Source organism: Jaculus jaculus, chromosome 13, assembly GCF_020740685.1.
Source record: "Jaculus jaculus isolate mJacJac1 chromosome 13, mJacJac1.mat.Y.cur, whole genome shotgun sequence".
Taxonomy (NCBI): domain Eukaryota; kingdom Metazoa; phylum Chordata; class Mammalia; order Rodentia; family Dipodidae; genus Jaculus; species Jaculus jaculus.
This window is the reverse complement of record NC_059114.1, coordinates 38,376,446-38,401,065: the sequence shown is the minus strand read 5'-3', so window position 1 is coordinate 38,401,065 and position 24,620 is coordinate 38,376,446. Positions and strand designations below refer to the sequence as shown.

Here is a 24,620-nt window from a genome sequence, read left to right as displayed (position 1 = left end):
CAACCCCGCCAAAACCACAGTGAGAATTTGCAACAGGGAAGGAGAAAACCAAAACTTCCGAGGCCCTGCTTTTTTTCTTAAAAGTACTTTAAAAGGAAAACTTGTTTGTATTTTTTATTTACATATTTTTGTGCATATTGTTAGGGGTCAGCCCTTTTTAATGATAACAATGACCAGACCAGCCTTCAGAGCGTTCTTTGTTCTACTTCTGACTTGACTTGTGGTGTGACCATGCTCATTATAATCTCAAAGGAAAAAAAAAAAAACTTGTAAAAAACAATCTTATTCCCAGCTTTCCAATAACTTTTTTTTTAATGGGAATAAATATTTTTATCCTTTGTCTCTTATAAATATGCATTAGAATACTTGATAACACAAGCAGAGGGCTCTGAGCCCCATTTAAAATCAGGCCAGACTGGACGCGCGGCGCGACTGGCAGGACCGTCACTTAGCCCCGCCGAGCGGGGGCCGGGCGCCTCAGTCCCGCGGCACCTCGCACTGGTCCTGCTCCTTGCGGATGGCGCGCATGGTGGTCACGGGGTCCGACTCGCCCGCGTGCTGCTGCACCGTCTTCTCCCTCGCTCTCATGAAGGGGTTATAAGTGAACTCCTCCGCAAGGGTGGATGGAACTGTGGGCTCCCCAATGGCATACTTCTCCTTGGCCCAGGCCAGTTTCTCCTGGATGGCAGTATTGCTGGGCTCTACGTGGCGTGCAAACTTGAGGTTGTTGACAGTGTAGTCATGGCCACAGTAGACTTTTGTGTCTGGAGGGAGCCGGCCCAAGACTTCGAGCAGTGCCTTGTACATCTCGTCTGCAGTTCCTTCATAGAATTTTCCACAGCCAGCCACAAACAGCGTGTCACCCGTGAACACAGCCGAGGGCTCTGAACTGCCAGGCTTGCTTACAAAGTAGCAGATGTGTCCCGAAGTGTGGCAGGGTGTCCACAGGCATTTGACACTGAGAGACCCCACCTGCAGCGTGGACAGGTGCGTGACTTTGTGAGTCAGGGCCCCGATGCGATCATCGCCTCCGTACACCTTCAGCCCGGGCTCCAGCTTCACGAGCTTCTCATTCCCACCAGCATGGTCCCAGGGGTGGTGGGTGGTAAGCACCGTGGTCAGCTTCACATCATGCTTTCTCGCTGCTTCCACAACCTTCTGCGGCTGTACTGGGTCCACGATGGCAGCCTCCCGCGTGTCCTCATCGATGACCAGGTACATACAGTTGTCGGTTAGGGTTGGCAACAGCTCCTCCTTCGTGGCGCCCTGCTCCACAGTCAGACTCTTCCTTGAGTCAGTGTGATACAGGAATGTTCCTAGCAGGACTGGGCCTTTAAATAAAGTTTGCTTCTTTCCAAAAGGAACTTCCACTTCAGTGTTGTTTTCTGTTCACTTGTCATTGCAAGAAACTCATTCACCTGTGAACTCCAAGGACCCCAGTTTGAGGCTCGATTCCCCAGGACCCATGTTAGCCAGATGCACAAGGGGATGCATGCACCTGGAGTTCGTTTGCAATGGCTGGAGGCCCTGGCATGCCCATTCTCTCTCTCTCCCCAATAACTTTTTTGTGTATGTACCTAGCTGTACGATAAGTAGTTGGTTTGTATGAGATGGTTAAAAAGGGCAAAGATAAAAGGTTTATTTTTTTCCTTCTTTGTCTATGAAGTTGCTGGTTGTTTTTTTTTTGGGGGGGGGGGCTGTTTGATGTGTGTGTGAAACAATGTCCAACAATAAGCTGGAATTTTATTTTGCAAAAGAAAAAAAATATATATATATATATGTGTGTGGAGGGAGCCGGCCCAAGACTTCGAGCAGTGCCTTGTACATATATATATAATCTCCTGCCGGGCATGGTGGCGCACGCCTTTAAGCCCAGCACTCGGGAGGCAGAGGTCAGAGAATCGCTGTGAGTTCTAGGCTACCCTGAGACTCCATAATGAATTCCAGGTCAGCCTGGACTAGAGTGAGATCCTACCTCAAACCCCCCAAAACTACATATATGTGTGTGTGTGTGTGTGTGTGTGTGTGTGTATGTATGTATATATATATATGTATGTGTGTGTGTGTGTGTATATATATATACATATACATATATATATATATATATATATATATATATATATATATATATATATATGATCCATGATCTTAGATTTTGACTGATCTTCATCCATAAGATAATAGTATTCCCTTCCCCCAAAAGGGAGTTGGACCCAATTGCTTCCTAGGGCAAGAGCATCAGGTGCTAGAGAGGGATCCTGATATGTCCTAAGGTAAAAATTGAACCAATTTTGTGCCTTAACTCCAAACCCAGGGTGGGGTTATGTAGCTAGAGCACAACAGTTTGTACCTTTTTACAAATGAACGGGAGTCTGAAAAGATTTTGATCAACAAAGGGAGTTTCCTTTTGGCTCCTTTCTGATGGAATAAGATGGTACACATCTTCTCAGAAATACTGAAGATAAGCAAAAAAGAAAAGAAAAACTTCTAGCCTTCCACCTGGAGGCATCTGCTATTTAACATTTGTGTTTGTATCCTTCCATATGTTTTTCTAAATGATGCCTGATGTACAGTTTTGCCCTCACTGTGCTTCTTTAACTTAAAACAAAATCCAAAGGATATTTTCATCCACTGACTGTTACTCTACTAGTGACATTTTATGGCTATATAATAATGCACTGGGTTGGAGAGATGGCTTAGTGGTCATGGCACTTACCTGAAAAGCCAAAAGATCCAGGTTCAATTCCCAGGACCCAAGTAAGCCAGATACACAAGGTGGCGCATGCATCTGGGGTTTATTTGCAGTGGCTACAGGCCCTGGTACACCTATTCTTATCTCTCTATCTACTTCTTTCCCCCTCTTTCAAATAAATAGATATTTTAATAATTCATTGGCTGCATGTAACATTTAGGTTGTTTCAAGTGTTAACTGTAATAACTGATGCTAAAATTTTAATGTTTCTGATAAATTTTTTCACATGATTGACTTTGTTAGTTGAAATCCCTAAAAAGTAGGCAACAGGCCAAAACTATGTAACACTTGTTCTTTCTGTACATATTGCTAAGCCATCCCTATCAATTTACACTGTCACCTCCAGGGGATGAGGAAGCCCACTTTGTATAGCTTTGCCAACAATGCTTTTGTCATTTAAAATAAAATAAAAAATCTTTGAAGGCAGCACTTATTCTCTGAAAGAATCCATGCTGTTGAATAGCAAGACTTTATCCATTTAAAAAGTTATTCTGAAACCATTTCATTTCTGTTCTTGTGCCTGATGTAGCTTTTTCACTAACTGACATCTTGGGAAAGAAAACAATTAAGGTGGAACTTAAATGAAGAGAAAACCCGTACAGATTCTCCTATCTCTGCAGACACTGAAGAGGCCGGTGCTCCAATTCCCGCCAGTCTGAACAACCATCGTGACTGTGGTCCTGCCACTGGCTCCACGGACAGGTTGCTTCACCACGGCCTGGGCTGCTACCTGGCTCCTGAAGAGGCAAGGGTGATATAGTTAACTAAGAAACAAAGATGCCTTTGGATTGATAACCACTGGGCAAAAAAGTACAATAAGGAGGATATTAAAACTCCATTGTGCCAAAAGTCCAGGCTGACATCATAACTTCCTCCCTCCTTCAGTATACCTTCTTCTTTGACTTTTTGGCCCATTTCTACTAGTGGCACTATTACTCCAAATCTTGTCACTCAAATTCAATATCCAAACTATTTCCTTGGTACTTCCCAGGGTGTCATTATAGTTAAATTCACAAACTGGAAACAAAGAGACCTCAGTCCAGAGCCCAGCATACCCCTCTATGATGACTTGACCTTGGTTGAGGGGATTAAGTGCTGTACTTTTTGCTGGTTTGGATGAAGCCAAACAGAAAATAAAAACAAGCCAGGGATGGTGGCAACACACCTTTAATCCCAGCACTTGGGGGGAGCGGAGGAGCAGAGGTAGGAGGATGGCCGTGAGTTCGAGGTTGCAGTGAGTTGGAGGATGCCATGAGACTACATAGTGAATTCCAGATCAGTCTGGGCTAGAGTGAGACCCTACCTTGAAAAAGAAAAAAACAAACAAAAATCTTACGGGTCATTGTATCACTTTAAGACTATGTAATTAGGTTACTGTGCCCAGATGGAGTATAACAAACTGAGCCTGCAGAGATGGTTCAGTGGTTTTAGGTGTGTGCCTGCAAAGCCTAACACGCAAGTTTGAACCCCCAGTACCCACATGAAGGCAGATGCACAAAGTGGTACATGCCTGTGGAATTCATTTGTAGTGGCCAGAGGCCCTGGCCTGCCCGTTTTCCCCCTCTCTCTCTAATAAATAAATTAAAATGAACTATTTTTTTTAAAGTGAGACTCATTAAGGTCCCTCAAAAGTTTGAGCCTTAAGTGAAGACAGAGTGATAAGGACTAATTATTACTTATTTACTTGCAAGAGAGAGCACTAATGATCGTGGGCATGCCAGGGCCCCATCAGTGTAAATGAACTTCAGACATATGCACCTCCCACTTTGTACATCTGTCTTCACTTGGATACTGGGAAATCGGACCAGGGTCAGTAGGCTTTGCAAACAAGTGCCTTTAACCTCTGAGCCATCTCCTCAGCCTGCTTCCTTCTCTCTCTGAGGCTGAAAGTCTGTTGTTGCTGAACTGCAGCAGCTGTGGGCATAGGTGGAGTAAATCCCCCAGAGAATGGTGAGCTGCTGTTTCCTTGGGGGAAGGGTAGATCAAAAGTGGGCTCAACAGGTTCTAGAATAAGTCTGAACTTGTACAGTATAGGCATTATTTTTGCTTCTCTTTTAACAAGCCTCATTAAGAATTTGCACCTGACCACTGGCGTGCTATGAAGAATTCAAGAAGGATCCAGCTTCTTACTTGAAAAGAACTAAACATGACAGCATTATTTAGCTGCTGTTGTACTAAGTTCAGCACCTAGATATCCTATAGGCCAGAGTGAAACATTTCTAACCAACCTTAAGGACAAGCCCTGGGGGCATCTTGGAAATAACTGAGAAGCCTTTGCAAAAATCTCTGAAAGTGATGAGATTTTATGATACCATGGTATGGGCTGCACTCTTCTTAAGATTCAAATTTCCCTGCCATGACGCCAGTACTGTCGGTTACAATTTGAATATGAAATAGCTCCCACAGATGCATGTTGAACACTCAGTCCCCTGACGATGGTGCTTTTTTCAGAGATTTTGGAAACTTTAAGAGGTAAGGCCTAGTGGGAAGAAGTCGTTCACTAGGAGCTTTTGCCTTTCAAGGTTAGACCTGGTCCCTAGACCCTTCCCCACTCGCTGCTCCCTGTCTGTCCTCCTTCACATGTTCCTGCCACCGTGGTGTTCTCATCATGGGCGTAAAATCAATGGAGTCAAGGAATATGTACTGAAATATTTGAAGCCATCAACCAGAATATGAAATTCCTTCCTTGTGTACATCAGGTATTCTTTCACAGTGACAAGAAAGCTAATACCCTATCCTAGCCTTATCAAAATCAATAGCACATTAGCTGGTTTTCAGTTGGCATACAGAGATTTTAGGTATTATTCACTCTGGCATTTTCTTTTTGCAATACTTATTTTAAAGCAGAGACTAAGCAAGCAAGGGACCAAAAAGGAGAGAGGGAAACAGTACAGGCACACCAGGGCCCCTTGCTGCAAATGAACTACAGACACAACCATCACTTTGTGTATCTGGCTTTATGTGGGTACTGGGGAACTAAACCCAGATGGAAAGGCTTTGCAAACAAGTGTCTTTAACCATTGAGCCACCTCCCCAGCCCAAATTCTGGAATTTTCAAATATAGTTTATTTTTGTTGATTCTCATTCTCCCTCCTAACACCCGCCCCTGCATCCCCCATCTTGCTCTCCTGGTCAATTTACCTCCCTCATGTATCTTTTCCCCCTTCTGTTGACAAGTTACATACATGCATCCTTTCACCCTTCCCTCATCCCTCTTCCAGCTTATGGTGGTTCGAAACAGATGTGCCATAGCCGTGCGTGGTGGTGCATGCCTTTAATCCCTGCACTCAGGAGGCAGAGGTAGGAGGATCACTGTGAGTTAGAGGCCACCCTGAGACTCCAGAGTGAATTCCAGGTCAGCCTGGGCTAGAGTGAGACCCTACCTCGAAAAATAAAAAAGAAAAGAAACAGATGTGCCACATAAACTCATATGTTTTGAACATTTGGTCCCCAGCTGGTGGCAATTTGGAAGTTGAAGCTTAGCTGGAGGAGGCATGTTGTTAGGAGTGGGCTTTGGGATATTACAGTCAGCTCCCCTTTGCCAGAGTTCAGCTCACATTCCTGCTGCTGTTTTCCATGTTCTGTGGCAGATTATGATGCCTAGCCTCTGCTCATGCTATGTTTTCCCCTGCCATCATGAAGTTTCTCCTCAAAACTGTAAGCCAAGGAGACTTCCAGGTAAGATGGTGGCACAGGAGCCACACCAAACCAGCTTAGGGAGGAATTTAAAACCCCAACAAAATATACTCTTCTGAAAAGTGAAAGAGTATAGGTTATTCTTAGACACAGAGGAGAAGCAAGAAAGACCAAGATCCACCAGAAAGAAGGAAAATGGCCAGAGCCCCACGGAGACACTCGCAGCCCACAATCTGCGTGCCCACATGCAGTCCCGCCAGACATGCCAGGCGGCAGCAGGAGAGACCAAGCAACAGATTTTTCAACTACATCAGCCTTCTTGCAAAGTTAAGAAATCTGAAGGAAAGACAGCTGAGATCAACAAAAGAGCTACTGAAAGTGTGAATAACTCCAGAAGTCCAAACTCTCCAATCCCCACCATCAAAGCAGCAAACCTCCAGCACTCAGCCTCCAGTGGCAGCGCAGCAGCAGAGTGGATCAGAGGTACAGCTGCACAGCACAACACAGAGGGATCGAGGCAAGCACTCAGCATTGGTGAGATTGGAAGCCACCCCAGAAGGTAACAAGGCTGACAAAAAAAAAATAATAATAATAATAGGTACACAAGCCTGCACTACAAAAGCTAATCTCACTTTCCTTGTCAGGGCAGGTTATGGGGTAAATATTCTTGGTTGGCTTTACTACTTTCAAACAACCTGTATTTGGGGATTGAATATTGTTGCCTTTGATGCTTTCATATATATAAGGCTTTTGTGTTTTGCTTCTGTCATTATTGGAGGCAAGGTCTGATCCAGGTCCAGGCTGACCTGGAACCCAATTCAGAACAGAAATCTCTACCTCCATCTACATCTGAATTAAATGATGTCATGGAACAAATGAACCTAGCAGTTATTTATAGAACATTCAATCCAAATGCTGCAGAATATACTTTTTTCTCGGCAGCACATGGAAAATTCTCTAAAACGGACCATATATTAGGACATAAAGCAAATCTCCACAAATATAGGAAAATTGAAATAATCCCTTGTAACATATCTGACCACAATGGGATTAAAATGTAAATCAGCAACAAGAAAAGCTACAGAGCATACAGAAATTCATGGAGACTAAACAGTACACTATTGAATGATCAATGGGTAATTGAAGAAATCAATAAATTCATGCAATCAAATGATGAGTATAATACAATATACCAAAGCCTTTGAGACACAATTCAGGCAGCCCTAAGAGGGAAATTTATAGCTCTACATGCCTATATTAAGAAATTAGAGGGCTGGAGAGATGGCTTAGCGGTTAAGCGCTTGCCTGTGAAGCCTAAGGACCCCAGTTCGAGGCTCGGTTCCCCAGGTCCCACGTTAGCCAGATGCACAAGGGGGCGCACGTGTCTGGAGTTCGTTTGCAGAGGCTGGAAGCCCTGGCACGCCCATTCTCTCTCCCTCTATCTGTCTTTCTCTCTGTGTCTGTCGCTCTCAAATAAATAAATAAAAAATTAAAAAATATATATTTATTTATAAAGAAATTAGAGAGTTCACAAATAAGCAATTTAATGCTTCACCTTAAGGCCTTGAAAAAAGAATAGCAAGGCAAACCAAAACTCAGTAGATGAGAAGAAATAATAAAGATTAGGGCAGAAATTAATTAAATAGAAAGCAAAAAAAAAAAAATCTAAAGAATCAACAAAACAAAGAGTCAGTTCTTTGAAAGGATAAACAAGATTGCTAAACCCTTAGCAAATTTAACCAGAAAAAAAGAGAGAAGAGATAAAAAATTAATAAAATTAGAGATGAAAAAAACACCATTACAACAGATACCAAAGAAATTCAGACAATTATAAGGACATACTTTAAGAATATATATGCCTCTAAGCTTGAAAATCTGAAGTAAATAGATGATTTCCTTGATTCATATGACCTACAAAAATTAAATCAAGATGAGGTAAACCATTTAAATAGACCTATAACCAGTACAGAGATCCAAGCAGCTATAAAAAGTCTCCCAACTAAAAATATCCCAGGCCCAGATGGATTCACTGGTGAATTTTACCAGACCTTCATGGAAGAACTAACACCAATGCTTCTCAAACTTTTCTATAAAATAGAAAAGGAAGGAATTCTATTGAACTCCTTCTATGAAGCCAGCATCACCCTCATACCAAAACCTGGCAAAGACAGAACAAAAAAAAAGAAAATTACAGACCAACCTCCCTCATGAACATAGATGAAAGAATTCTGAACAAAATATTGGCAAACAGAATACAAGAATATATCAAAAAGATTATTCATTCACCCCAACCAAGTTGGCTTTATCCCAGTGTTGCAGGGATGGTTCAACATATGCAAATCAGTAAGTATAATACATCATATAAATGGTCATAAGGACAAAAATCACATGATAATCTCAATAGATGCAGAAAAGGCATTTAACAAATTCCAACATCATTTCATGGTAAAAGTATTACAGAAACTGGGACTAGAAGGAACATTTCTCAACATAATAAAAGCAATTTATGACAAACCTACAACCAACATAATACTAAATGGTGAAAACCTCAAAGCTTTTTCACTAAATACAGGAACAAAACAAGGATGTCCAGTGTTGCAGTCCAGTTCACATTGCTGGTAGAAATCACCTGACCAAGAGCAGCTTCTGGGAAAAAGAGATTTAGTTTGGCTTACAGGCTCGAGGGGAAGCTCCACGATGGCAGGGGAAAACGATGGCATAAGCAGAGGGTGGACATCATCCCCTGGCCAACATAAGGTGGACAATAGCAACAGGAAAGTGTGCCAAACACTGGCATGGGGAAACTGACTATAGCACCCATAAGCCTGTCCCCAACAATATACTCCTTCCAGGAGGCATTAAGTCCCAAATATCCATCAGCTGGGAACCTAGCATTCGGAACACCTAAGTTTATGGGGAACACCTGAATCAAACCACCACATCCACTGTCTCCACTTTCATTTAATATAGTACTGGAAGTCTTAGCTATAGCAATAAGGCAAGAGACACTCATAACAGGGATACAAATTGGAAATGAAGAAATCAAATTATCACTATTTGCAGATGATATGATTCTATACATAAAAGACCCTAAAAACTCTATGAGCAAACTGTTAGAGCTTATAAACACTTTTAGCAACGTAGCAGGATACAATATAAATACACAGAATAAAGTAGCTATCTTATATACTAACAACAAACATGTGGAGAATGAAATCAGAGAATCTCTTCCATTCACATTTGCTTCCACAAAAGTAAAGTACGTTGGAATAAACTAAGGAAGTGAAGAATCTCTACAATGAGAACTTTAAAACACTCAAGCAAAGCTGGGCATTGTGGTGCATGCTTCTAATCCCAACACTCAGAAGGCAGAGGTAGGAAGATTGGTGTGAGTTTGAGGCCACCTTGAGACTACATCGTTAATTCCAAGTCAGCCTGGGCCAGAGTGAGACCCTACCTCAGGGGGAAAAAAAAACACTCAAGCAAAATATTACAGAAGACACAAGGAAATGGAAAGACATCCCATGTTCTCAGATTGGAAGAATCAATATTGTGAAAATGTCAATCTTATAAAAAACAATCTACACACACTTAATGCAATCCCCATTAAAATTCCATTGGCATAAGTGCCACATGTTCTCTCTCATATGTGGATCCTAGCTACAGATGATTGGGCTTCTGTGTGAGAAGGAAAATGCTTGGTAGCAGAGGCCAGTAAGTTAAAAAGGAGACATAATGGGAAGAGAAAGGAAGGGAGGAGGATACTTAATAGGTTGATATTGTATATATGTAAGTACAATGACTGTAATGGGGAGGTAATATGATGGAGAATGGAATTTCAAAGGGGAAAGTGTGGGGGTGGGGAGGGTGGGAATTACCATGGATATCTTTTTATAATCATGGAAAATGTTAATAAAAATTAAAACAACAACAACAACAACAAAATTCCATTAGCATTCTTCACAGGAATAGAAAAAACAACCCTAAAATTCATTTGGAAGCACAAAAAACATCGAATGGCCAAAATGAGTTTGAGCAACAAAAATAAGGCTGGTGGTATTACCATACCTGATTTTAAGCTATATTACAAAGCCATAGTAGCAAAAACAGCATGGTATTAGCACAAAGACAGAAATGTAGATAAATGGAACAGAACAGAGGACACAGATGTTAATCCAGCCAGCTACAGCCATCTGATTTTTGACAAAAATGCCAAAAACTCATTGGGGAAAAGACAGCCTCTTCAATCAGTGGTGCTGGGAAATCTGGATATCTATATGTAGAAAGATGAAAATATATCTTTGTCTTTCTCCATACACAAGAATCGAACCCAAGTGGATCAGGGACCTTAATATCAGACCTGAAACTCTGAAATTGGTAGAGTAAAAGTTAGGGGAAACCCTTAACATATTGGCATAGGTAGGGACTTTCTGAATATAACCCCAATTGCTTAGAAAATAAAGCCACTAATCAACTACTGGGATCTCATGAAATTACAAAGCTTTTGTACAGCAAAGGACACTGTGAATAGAGCAAACTGATAACCTACAGAATGGGAGAGAATCTTTGCCAGCTACTCATCTGACAAAGGATTAATATCCAGAATATACAAAAAAACAGAATAAGAAATCAAACAACCCAATCAAAAAATGGGCTATGGAACTAAATAGAGAGTTTTCATCAGAAGAAATACAAATGACATATAAACATCTAAAAAAGCGTTCTATACCCTTAGCCATCAGGGAAATGCAATTTAAACTACCTTGAGATTCCATCTCTCTCTCTCTCGTCAGAATGGCTACCATCAAGAAAACAAATGACAATAAATGTTGGTGAGGATGTGATAAAAGGGGAACCCTTCTGCACTGTGGGTGGGAATGTAATGTGGTACAGCCATTGTGGAAATCAGGGTGGAGGTTCTTGAGACAACTAAAAATAGATTTACCATATGATCCCGCTATAGCATTCCTAGACACATATCCTAATGACTCTTCTCACTACCTTAGAGATACTTGCACAACCGTGTTTATTGATGCTCTATTCACAATAGCTAGGAAATGGAACCAGCCTAGATGTCCATCCATAGAAGAATGGATAATAACGATGTGGTACATCTACACAATGGAGTTTTATTCAGTGATAAAGAAAAATGAAATTATGAAATTTTCAGGGAAATGGATGGATCTGGAAAGGATTATACTAAGTGAGCTAACCCAGGCCCAGAAAGCCAAATGTCACATGTTCTCTCTTATATGTGGATCCTAGCTACAAATGTATAGACTTGTATGTCATCTGGAACCAAAAATCAGTAGCAGAGGCCCATAAGCTAGAAAGAGTCTGTAAGATAAGGAGAGGGAAGGTCTTAAGAGGATAGTATTGTATATATGTAAGTAGAAGAACAGATTACAGGGAGGGTAAAGACCTAAATGAGGTCAGGGAAAGAGATTGTACAAAAGAAAGGTGGGGGAAGGGTCAACCAAAATCCAAGATATTCCAGGGCTGAAGAGGTGGCTTAGCAGTTAAGCACTTGCCTGTGAAGCCTAAGGACCCCAGTTGGCTCAATTCCCCAGGACCCATGTTAGCCAGATGCACAAGGGAGCGCACGCATCTAGAGTTTGTTTGCAGTGGCTGGAGGCCCTGGCGTGCCTATTCTCTCTCCCTCTCCCTCTCCTTCTCCCTCTCTCTCTCTCCCTCTTTCTCTGTCACTCTCAAATAAATAAAAATAAACAAAAATAAATTTTTAATTCAAGATATTATGAATAAGACATAGAAAAATCTACTTTCTTAAAAAATGGCACATCCAGAAGCCATAGATTGTTACTAGAAAATTTTCAGTGCCAGGGATGGGATACCTTCCCATGAATTGGTGGCCAGGGAGGGCCCCGTTGTCTCTAAAACATTGTAGGCTATTGCCAAGGCCCTTGGTTTCCCATGAGAAACAGATGGTAAGACCCTATTGCTGAAGACTTCACATGCCTGAGCAGCAAAGTCACTGAGAAATCAAGCTGGTGCTGAGCAGAAAACCTTCTCCCTGTAGCCCAGCCAACTGAAAGCTGGAAAAAGCTGCACTGTATGAGTCTTATGATAGACAGAAGTCATTAGCAGTGAAAACAGTGGATCCTGGAAACCTCAAGTTTGTCCAGACAGGCAAAATGACTCAACGAGTGCAATAGTGGCATGTTTGCTCTGGGGGAAACCAACTGCTCTCTAATTGGACTGAAGGTCCACTCTATGGGAGAGAATACATGCCTGATACTGAAAACCTAACCAAAAGCATATGGCTGGGGAGGTCATGAGCCTTAGGGGTATAAAGCCTACTCTTGTTTGGATAAATGCATATATTACCTTCACCAAATTGCCCTGAAAACACTACATTTAATGTTCATACTCATATATTAATGCTACTCTCACTTCTGGTTAGAGAAGCTTTTCTTTTCAGATGGTAATGACCACTGGGGTGACCCAAAAGGCAGCACAGTGCTAAGAAGAAGGGACGGAAGAGTGTCCAGCAATGAAACATCTCCCACCCTCCAAGGCTCAGGGTCCATTGTGGAAGAAGTGGCAGAAAGAATGTAAGAGTCAAATGAAGGGTCCCATTCCTTACATACAACTGTCCAGACAGAATTTGGCCTCAATATCCAAGACCTCGCAGTGCCTAGCAATACCCACACAAGACCCTCATAATAGGGAAAAAAGATGATGATATCAAATTTAAAGAGAGACTAATGTAGAGAGGGAGGGGATATGACAGAGAGCAGAGTTATGAATGGGAAAGCGGGGGAAGAGATGGGAGGGAAATACCATGGTTTATTGCCTTTAAGTATAGAAGTTGTCAATAAAAAAATACATAAAATATTAAACAAAACTGTAAGCCAAAATAAATTTAATAAATAACTGCTCCCATCAGACTTTTTTGGTCAGGTGTTTGGTCCCAGCAACACAAAGATAGCTATAACCAAATTTTGGGACAAGAGGAATAGGGGCATTTATGCTACAAACCTGACTCTATGACTTTTGATTTTTGTTTTCAACTGATTTGTGGAAGGATTTGAAACCTTGGACTAAAAGTCACCTTGCAGTGCTGAAAGTAGAACTTGATGGATGTAGCTTTCTGGACAGAGTTGAAAGACCTAAATGCAGTAAGAAATGTAGAACATAAGGCTTGGCTTATGAAGGGAAAAAGAAAACTTTGCCACAACTGGGCTACAGGTAGTGTAAGAGGCTCACTGGGCTCTTCCTATGTCATGAGAAGGTTGAGCTGAGAAAAAATGGACAGGTGTGAGTAGAAAGATATGGCACAGAAAGAAATGAAAGTTTGGGGCAGGAGACAACAGCCCAGTTCAGCTGCAAATGTTTGAGAGATTATCACCATAGAGATTTTATCAGATGGTTTGTATTAGGACAGCAGGAAGAATGCTGACTCTTTCAAAAGCAGAGGTCCAGAATGCTGAAGGACTTTTCCTATTCCTCAAAGTTGGCTTTATTCCCTACTGGATTAGCAAATGTGGTAGACCACCTGGTGCTATAGGAGTATAAAAAATACAAGAAAGAGGGCCTAGAGAGATGACTTAGCAGTTAAAGTGCTTGCCTGAGAAGCCAAAGGACCCAGTTTGATTCCCTAGTACCCACATAAGCCAGATGCACAAAGTGGCATATGTGTCTGGAGTTCATTTCCAGTGGCTAGAAACCCTGGCATGCCCATCCTCTCCCTCCCTCCCTCCCTCTCTCTCTCTCTCATAACTAAATGAATAAAATATATTTTTAATAAATACAAGAAAGAAAGGGCCATTGCATTTGCAATGTGACTTTCTGAAAATGGCCACTGAGTGATGTAAGGCAGGCAGGGTTGTTGGCATTCCTGTGTAGAGACATGATGGAACCATGAGGATGAACCATGGAAGACTCCAGGATTTTATAGATGTCAGGAGTATAAAATAGCCATGAAGGAAAGCTTCCAATTTTGGGTAGAGTTTTTCCCAAGCTGTGAGCAGCTCAGCTGGATGGGTGGTATTGGAACCCTAGAGACTTTGTTATGGGTCCCAGATGGACATGGAGCTGGAGGATTTGATATTCATCCTGTTTTAGATCTTGCATTGGTTCAATCTTTTTTTCTTCCTTTATCAAAAAAAAAATTTTTTTTACTTATTTTCAGGAAGAGACACAGAAAGAATGAGTGTGCCAGGGCCTCCAGCCACTACAAACAGACTCTAGATGCATGTGCCACTTTGCACATATGGCTTAACATGGGTACTGAGCAATCAAACTCAGGTAATTAGGCTTTGCAGACAAAGTCCTTAACTGCTGAGCCAACTCTCCAGCCACCTAGTCTTTTCTTGTTATGCCTTCTTTTGCAGTGGAAATGTTTATTCCATGCCATTATGTATATTTAATTTGTGTTTTAGCAGTACAGGCTCACAGGTAAGACTTTGGACTATGGAGATGTTTGAACAGTATTGGGATGTATTTTTTAAAAACTATAGGTACTTTTAAAATGAAAATGAATGTATTTTTAGATCTTGAGATGTCTAATGTCATAATCGAAACCACCAATGAAAGAAAACTACTTGGAGAAAACTCCAGGCAATCACTTCTCAGCCTTTTGGCTAAAATCACATGAAAATTCCAGACAAAGAATTCCAGAATGCAATGATAATAAGCATATTCAACAAACTTAAAGAGGACATGCAACAAGCTCCTGAATGAAATCTAAGAAAATCAGCTTTAAAAAAAACTCAAGAGATATCTGAATGAATGAAAGAGGACATGAATAAACACCTGTATATATTCCAAGAGAAGACAGACAATGAACTAAATACAATGAAAAAAATCAAACCATAAAAGGAAAACGGAATGCAATAAACAGACAGAGATGCTGAGAAAAAACATAATGGAAATAAAAATAAATCACGGAGGGAATTACCATGGGATATATTTTATAATCATGGAAAATGTTAATAAAAATTTAAAAAAATAAATAAAAATAAAAATGACTCAGAAGCAAAATAAATAAATAAATAAATCACAAGGCTCCCAGGAAAGCCACACCAGCAGAACAGATCAGGTGGAAGGCAGAATATCAGGACTTGAGGATAAGACAGAAGAAACAAATTAGGAGGCCAAAATCAGTGCCAAGTTCAAAAAAAACACATGAAGAGTGCATAAGAGAAATGTGGGACACCTTAACAAAGACCAAATATTCAAATCATGATCATAAAGAAAGAGGATAAATACAGGTGAATGGCATAGAAAATATCTTTAAGAAATAAAAGGAGAAAATTTACCAAACCTTATGAAAGAGATACCCATCCAGGTACAAGAGGCATACAGAATGCCAAATAGACAAAACCAGAGAAGAGTCCCCATGTCACATTGCAGTTGAAACAATAAACGCAATAATAGGAGAAAAAGATGATGACATCAAATTAAAAGAGACTAATGGAGAGAGGGAGGGGATATGACAGAGAGCAGAGTTATGAAGGAGAAAGTGGGGGAGGGGAGAGAGGGGAGGTAAATGCTGTAAGAATAGAAGTTGTCCATATGCATGTATGTATGTGTGTGTGTATATATATATATATATATATATATATATATATATATATATATATATATAAAATAAACACACACAAAAAATAGTAAAAGCTATAAGAGAAACACTTCAAAGGTAAGCCTATCAGTATAACATCTGATTTTTCAATGGAAACTCTAACAGCTAGAAAGGCTTGAAATGGAGTATTTCAGATATTAAAAGACTATGAATACCAACCCAAACTACTATTTTAAATAAAATCACCCCTCATAATGGAAAAACTTTTTTTTTTTTTTTTTTTTTTTTTGGTGTTTCAAGGTAGGGTCTCTCTCTAGCCCAGACTGACCTGGAATTCATTATGTACTCTCAGGGTGGCTCGAGCTCGAGGCCGTCCTCCTACCTCTGCCTCCAGGGTGCTAGGATTAAAGACATGCACCACCACGCCCAGCTAGAAAAACATCTTATGACTGGGTGTGGTGCTACATGCCTTTAATCCCAGCACTCAGGAGGCAGAGTTAGGAGGACTGCCATGAATTCAAGGTCATTTTGAGACTACATAGTGAATTCAAGGTCAGCCTGGGCTACAGTGAGACCCTAACTTGAAAAAAAAATATTTATGATAAAAGCTACTATATCAGAGTCCGGTCAAGATGGCGACCGCCTAGCTGCACTACAAACAACGAGGGAAAAAAAGGCAAGTATTCAAGGGAAATTAGGAACTTTCTGAAGAGGGAGGGCACAGATTGGGATAAAAGAGGGAAGCACACACCCCCGCGACCCACGCCCCGCCACCCCGCCCGCCGCGGATAACTGCATCGGGCGCGGCCCCACGCCCAGCAGCCCGGCGCCCCATGCACACCAAGCCCCACGCGCCCCGGCGGCCCAGCGCACCCCACAACCCCCGTGCCCCACACCCGCCGCACCCCCCGCACCCCCCCAGCACGCCCCTCCCCCCCAGCGCGCCCCACGCTCCCTATCCACACACGGCAGACGCGGCCCAAGCGAACCAAGGCTTCCCACGCCCCGGGCACCCAGGCCTGCCCCGCGCCCCCGCGCGCCCAAGACCCCTGCGCCCCACCCCCGCGTGCCTCGAGACCACCCCACGCCCGCCCCACCCTCCCGCGCACCCCACCCCCCCCGCGCCTTCCGTGCTCTCTATCCACACACAGCAGGCACGCCCCCAAGCGCCCCGCGCCCCGGGCACCCAGGCGTGCCCCACACCCCCGCGCCCCCCGCGCGCCCTGAGACCCCCACACCCCACCCCCACGCGCCTCGAGCCCCCCCCGCGCGCCCCACCCCCGCCACCCCCCAGCGCGCCCAACGCTCCCTACCCACACGCGACAGGGGCGCTCAAAGCGCCCCGCAGCGTCCAGCGCCCGGGCGCCCAGGTGTCCCCCGATCCCCCCGCGTGCCCCGAGACTCCCCGCGCCCCACCCCCGCGCTCATCGAGCCCCTACCGTGCACCCCACACCCGCCGCGCGCCCAGACTGCCCCGCAGCGTCCCACAGCATCCAGCACTCCATCTTACCTCAGCGTGCTCCACGCCCCCTGTGCTACCCGCGACCCCCTGGACCCCCTCAGCCCCCTCCCCCACGCGATCCGCCCCCTCCCCCCCTGCGAGTCCAGAGCACCCCACGGTATCCCACAGCGCCCCACGCTCCAACTGCCCCCCCTCCCCTCACGCCCTGCTGTTCTCACATCACTTGCCGCCGGTCAGTTTCTGCTGTGTCCTGATTCCGTATCTACATCATCTGCCTCTGCACTACAATTGCACGTGCAGTGGGCCCAGTCCCACAGCAAGAGCCACATAAGTCCACACTGAGTCACTAGCGCCAGCGCAGGTGCCATCCCCTACCTGTACATCGCCACCCATCCCCCACTCCCCTGAGGCGGAAGAGCACAGACTGTTTACAGACCCCAGTGTACCCAGCCAGAATCTAGGCACCTTCAAGGCTTGCTACCTCAGTCCCTTTTCAAGCTCAAAGGCAGGCAGCTTAGGGGCATTACTGGGTGAGAATTCAGGCAACTTTGGTGCCCCTGTCAGGCTATAGGTAGGCGGCTTTGGCAAGAGTGAGCAAAAACCCAGGCTGCTTACAACTGCCCCAGGCTGCCTTGGATTTGCATTAAGCTAGATCCCAGGCTGCTCCACCCACCTACCTGCCCATACACTGACATGGGTAGACCACAGAGCAAAAGAAATAACACGAAAAATAAAATGGAAGAAAATCCAGACAGATCACCCAGTCCAACAAGGATCACAACAAACCAAAACATAGAAGAGTGTTTAGGATCAGAACATCAAGTGGAAGCAATGAACAATGCAACCCTGACCAAACTACTGCTAGATCTGACAGGAAAGCTACAAAGGATAGATAATCGTATGGATGCTACCATCACTAAGCTAGAGCAATATGATAAGACACTGGAAGGAATTCAAAGAGAGCTAAGAGAGTTGAGGGAGAATGAAAAAAAAGAGGACCTTAAAAATCAGCTGGCCACACTAAATGAAAACATAAAGAAATGCAAGGATGATTTCCAAGAATCAGCAAGAAAATCAGAAAATGAGACAAAAAGGGAGCTGGACAAAGCGATGGAAGTGATACATAGGAAAGTAGTAGAAAATGCAAACTTAATTGAACAAGTCCAAAACTCACTAGAGGCTCTCAAGAATAGAGTCAGCGAAGTGGAAGATAGAAATTCTGACCTGGAAGACAGGATGGAAGAAACAGTTCGAGAGTCCAAAAATTTCAGTAAGTTCAAAAGTTCCTGTGAACAGAACATGAGAGAATTGTGGGATACACTTAAACGTCCTAATATCAGAATCATTGGAATACCAGAAGGAGAAGAATTTCAGACCAAAGGCATGGAGAACTTATTTAACACAATAATTGAAGAAAACTTCCCCCGTCTCTTAAAAGAAAGGCCCATCAAGATTCAAGAAGCAAACAGAACTCCTAACCGACTAGACCAAAGGAGAAACTCCCCAAGGCATATTATCATTAAGACTCTAAACATTGACACCAAGGAAAAAATCCTAAAAGCAGCTAGGGAAAAACAGCACACCACTTTCAAAGGAAACCCCATCAGAATTACTTCAGACTTCTCAATGGAAACCCTGAAAGCTAGAAGGGCCTGGAATGAAACTCTCCAAACTCTAAGAAACTATGGCTTTCAACCCAAACTACTCTACCCAGCAAAAGTCTCCCTTATAATAGATGGTGAAAGGAAAACTTTCCATGATAAAACTCAGCTTTACAATTATATGAACACAAAACCAAACCTACAGAAAGTACTCTAGGAAATTCTCCACAGAGAAGAAACAAATAACCAAACACAAATGCCTACAAGAAGAAGATCACAGCAATCAAACCCAGAGTAGATACAAAAAAAAAAAAAAAAAATCCATGGAAATGCCAACACACCTCTACCACCACAAAATGACAGGGATCAAATCAAATCTCACAGTCATCACCCTAAACATTAATGGCCTTAATTCACCCATCAAGAGACACAGGCTAACAGGGTGGATCAAAAAATTAGACCCCTCAATCTGCTGCCTTCAAGAAACCCACCTTACCACTAAAGACAGAAACCTCCTCAGGGTGAAAGGGTGGAAAACAATATTCCAAGCAAATGGGAATAAGAAACAAGCAGGTGTAGCTATATTAATATCAGATAAAGTTGACTTCAAACCAAAAACAATCAAAAAAGACAAAGAAGGCTACTTCCTACTTGTAAAGGGAACAATCCATCAAGAGGATATTACAATCATAAATCTGTATGCACCAAACACAGGGGCACCGCAGTTCATAAAACAAAACCTACTTGACAATAAAACAGAAATAACCACCAACACCATCATAGCTGGGGACTTTAACACACCATTATCAGTAATAGACAGATCATCCAAACAGAAGCTCAACAGGGAAGTAAGAGAGCTCAACAAAACCATAGAGCACTTAGACCTAACAGACATCTACAGAACTTTCCACCCCAAATCCACAGACTACACATTCTTCTCAGAAGCCCATGGAACATTCTCGAAAATAGACCATATACTGGGTCACAAAGATAGCCTCCACATATTTAGGAAAATCGACATAATTCCCTGCATGATATCAGATCATAATGCTATATTCCTAGAAATCAACAACAAAAAAACCAACAAGAGCCCCAACGGCAACTGGAAACTGAATAGCACACTCTTAAACAATAAATGGATAGTGGATGAAATAAAAAATGAAATTGCAAAATTCCTGGAATTGAATGACAATGAGAACACATCATACCAAAACTTGTGGGACACAATGAAGGCAGTCCTCAGGGGAAAATTCATAGCACTCAATGCCTTCATAAAAAAGACAGAAAAATCCCAAATCAATAGCTTAACCATCCACCTAAAGGCATTGGAAAAACAAGAAAAATCCAACCCAAAGAGCTCCAGAAGGAAGGAAATAATTAAAATCAGAGCAGAAATTAATGAATTGGAAACCAAGGAAACAATTAAGGCAATTGACAAAACAAAGAGCTGGTTCTTTGAAAAAATAAACAAGATTGACAAACCTCTGGCCAATTTGATCAAGCAAAAAAAGGAGAGACTCCAAATTAACAAAATTCAAAATGAAAAAGGAGAGATTACAACAGACATCAGTGAAATCGGCAGAATCATCAGGACTTATTTCAAAAACCTCTACTCCACAAAACTGGAAAATGTGGAGGAGATGGATAAATTCCTGGATGCATATCATCTACCAAAGCTAAACTCAGAGCAGATCAACCACCTCAATGAACCCATCACGCTCATGGAGATTGAAAAAGTAATAAAAAACCTCCCAAAAAAGAAGAGTCCAGGACCAGATGGATTCCCAGCCGAATTTTATCAAACCTTCATGGAAGAACTCAAACCAATCTTCCTAAAACTGTGCCACACAATTGAAGAACAGGGAAAACTACCCAACTCCTTCTATGAAGCTAGTATCACCCTAATCCCAAAACCAGGCAGAGACGCCACAAGAAAAGAAAACTATCGGCCTATTTCCCTAATGAACATAGACGCAAAGATCCTCAACAAAATTCTCGCAAACCGAATCCAACAACACATCAAAAGCATTATCCACCTTGACCAAGTGGGATTTATCCCAGGAACACAAGGGTGGTTCAACATACGAAAATCTGTCAATGTAATACACCACATAAACAAGCTTAAACATAAAAATCACATGATCATTTCGATAGATGCAGAGAAGGCCTTTGACAAGATACAACATCACTTCATGATCAAAACATTGGAGAGAATCGGTATGGCCGGTTCACATCTTAATATAATAAAGGCAATATACAAAGCTCCAAAGGCCCAAACAATTCTTAATGGAGAGAGACTGGAGGAATTCCCATTGTGATCAGGAACAAGACAGGGATGTCCTCTCTCACCTCTGCTTTTCAATATAGTTCTGGAAGTCCTAGCTCAAGCAATAAGACAGGAGAAGGAAATAAAAGGGATACAATTTGGAAAGGAAGAAGTTAAGTTAGCCCTATTCGCTGATGACATGATTGTATATGTAAGAGACCCGAGAGACTCCATCCCAAAACTCCTGAAGGTGATTAACTCCTATAGCAAAGTAGCAGGATACAAAATCAACGCACAAAAATCGGAAGCATTTCTGTATGCAAATGACAAAGACACAGAAAAAGAAATAAAGGACATAGTCCCATTTTCAATAGCAAAAAATAAAATAAAATACCTTGGAATAACGTTAACCAAGGAAGTAAAAGATCTATACAACGAAAATATAAAAACTCTCAAAAAAGAAATTGAGGAGGACTTGAAACGATGGAAAGACCTCCCATGCTCCTGGATAGGCAGAATTAACATTGTGAAGATGACAATCCTACCAAAGGCAATATATAGATTTAACGCAATTCCAATTAAAATCCCTACAATGTTCTTCACAGACATAGAAAAAATGATCTCAAATTTCATATGGAAAGGCAGAAGGCCTCGCATATCCAAACATATCCTCAGCAAAAGAAATACCTCTGGTGGCATCACCATACCCGATATAAAGTTATACTACAAAGCCATAGTAATAAAAACAGCATGGTACTGGCATAAAAACAGGAGTATAGACCAATGGAATAGACTTGAGGACCCGGATTTTGGGCCAAGCAACTATAGCTACTTGATATTCGACAAAGGCCCAAACAATATAGACTGGAAAAAAGATAGCATCTTCAACAAATGGTGCTGGACAAACTGGATAACCACATGCAGGAAACTAAAACTTGATCCACACATTTCACCATGCACAACACTCAAATCCAAATGGATCAAAGACCTCAACATAAGACCAGAAACTCGAAAACTAGTGGAAGAAAATTTAGGAAGTACTTTCCATGATATAGGAATGGGAAAAGACTTCCTGAATAAAACCCCAGTGGCTCAAGTTCTTAAACAGTCACTCAACCATTGGGATCATATGAAGCTGAAGAGTTTCTTTACAGATAAGCATATAATAAACAAAGCCAATAGAATACCCACAGAGTGGGAGAAAATATTTGCAGGTTATCCAACTGATAGAGGCCTTATCTCTAGAATTTACAAAGAACTCAAAAGTCTAAACATTAAGAAGACAAATATCCCACTCACAAAATGGGGCACAGAGTTAAACAGGCAATTCACAGAGGAAGAGATACAAATGGCAAACACACACCTAAGAAAATGTTCATCATCCCTAATCATCAGAGAAATGCAAATTAAAACAACTATGAGATTCCACCTTACGCCAATAAGGATAGCCAACATCAAAAGGTCAAATGAAAATAAATGCTGGCGAGGATGTGGAGAAGCAGGGACACTCATTCACTGTTGGTGGGAATGCAGGATGGTACAGCCACTTTGGAAAGCAATATGGAGACTCCTGAAAAAGCTGACTATAGAAATACCAACAGACCCAGTTATACCATTACTGGGCATGTACCCTAAAACCTTCAAACCAAAAGCCAGAGAGATTTGCTCAACCATGTTTGTAGCAGCTCAATTCGTAATAGCTAAAAGCTGGAATCAACCCAGATGTCCATCATTAGAAGAATGGATAACAAAGATGTGGTATATCTACACAGTGGAATTCTATACAGCAGTAAGAAAAAACGACATAAAGAAATTTGAGGAAAAATGGTTGAACCTGGAACAGATCATTCTCAGCGAACTTACCCAATCACAGAAAAAAAATCGACACATAGTCTCACTCATCTGCAACACCTAACCTGAATTTGCCCAAGATGCCTTACATACCCAGCAAGTACCTCATGGACTAGACAATAAGATGGATGGGAGGGCGGGGAGGGAATCAAAGGGTGGAAAACAGTAATCCGGACCCAAACGGCAATGGTACCATAAAATTCTACTTCCTAAAAGACAGACCAAATGACTGAACCTTCACTAGTCCCTTACAGGAAACACCTGAACCACAAGACACTGGAGAGGTTAGGATCAAGACTGACCTAAATCTCCTACATCTTCCCTCCCTCCCTCTCCCCCTCTCCCCTCTATCTCTCTTCTCTCTAACTCTTGTATATTAGTTATCTTTTTCCTCAATTTCTTAGTGGACACTGACCTGTAACCCCCACTTCCAGCTTGGGCCTACAATCCACAATGAGCTTTTGATCAAAGAAACCTACAAGGTTTCCCAAAACAATGACAGACTTCTGTCAGAGTAATTGATGACCCACCAAAGGCCAGTGGTAAGACCCTATTGCTGAAGACTCCATACGCAGCTGACACGTAAAATGGAATGACATGGCTGGAAGCCAGGAGAGAGTCAGTCCCCAGACAGTCAGCGTGTCTAGTGCCAGAAGGCGCTACATAGGCGACTGGGGGAGGTGACCAAGATCTGTCCAAGCAACACATTGTTTAACCTAAGTAGCAACAATTAACCGGATGTGATACCCATACAAGTGCAATAGTGGTACACAGCCATGGTGAGGACTCAATTGCTCTTGATTTGGCTAACTGATCCACTCAGTGGTACTAGACCCTTAGCTGGAGCTGGGAAACAAGTCAGAACCATACCCAAACACAAGCCCACTCTACAATATCAAGCTACCATCAATCACGGGGTATAAGAGGGCCTACACCTATCAAACTGTCTATCAAAAAAGTAAGTGTTATCTCAATTTTCTGGGTGCTAACTCACTCTCCGTTGGAGAATCTGCTTCTCTTTTCCAGATAGATGCAGATCCTAAGAAGAGAGCTGCCCCAACATACCTCAGAAGGGGCCCAACTGAAACTAAGGACAACTGGCGAAATAAGCAAGGATGATGTTTTCCTGTGAACTGGATACCAGCACAAAGGGGAAGGAGATCAATTCAGAGAAAAATCAACTCCTACCAAATCAGAGAGCCAGAGCCTCAGAGGCCCCCAACACCTCAGCACTGAAGCAGACCAAAAATGAACCCAACATGGCTCAGGGAAATCTTGCGGAAGAGGGGGCGGAAGGAATGTAAGAGTTACATGTTGGGTCATGATTTTCAGAGACATTTATGATACTAATAACTAGGGGCTAACTAAACAATGCACGACACATTTTCAATAATAAGGAGGGTCTAATGGGAGGGGGTAGATCACAGATGAGCCTAAATAATGGTACCAAACTGCCTGTATTTACTGAAAAGAAAACTAATAAATTAAATTTAAAAAAAAATAAAAAG

General features: G+C 42.3%; 2 protein-coding genes across 2 annotated transcripts in view; both read right to left on the bottom strand.

Annotated features, from left to right (window-relative positions):
- Nucleotides 1-24,620, bottom strand: part of Plac8l1 (PLAC8 like 1) — a 47,353-nt gene that overhangs the window by 21,225 nt on the left and 1,508 nt on the right. The window contains exon 2 of the mRNA XM_004664718.2: nucleotides 3,353-3,489. Coding sequence (XP_004664775.1) covers nucleotides 3,353-3,489 — 137 coding nt within the window. The remainder of the gene's footprint in view (nucleotides 1-3,352; nucleotides 3,490-24,620) is intronic.
- Nucleotides 478-3,300, bottom strand: LOC105944500 (hydroxyacylglutathione hydrolase, mitochondrial-like). Its single transcript, XM_045132795.1, has 2 exons — nucleotides 3,273-3,300; nucleotides 478-1,331 (listed from the first exon to the last, which is right to left on the bottom strand). Exons 1-2 carry the CDS (start codon nucleotides 3,298-3,300, stop codon nucleotides 478-480), a joined length of 882 nt encoding a protein of 293 aa, XP_044988730.1.

What these genes read in the sequence shown, in the direction of transcription:
- LOC105944500 (XM_045132795.1), bottom strand. Translation starts at nt 3,300, where the DNA reads ATGTCAGTTAGTGAAAAAGCTACATCAG. An exon ending in TAGTGAAAAAGCTACATCAG is followed by an intron (nt 1,332 to 3,272) that starts GCACAAGAACAG and finishes CTTTATTTAAAG; the next exon opens with GCCCAGTCCTGCTAGGAACA.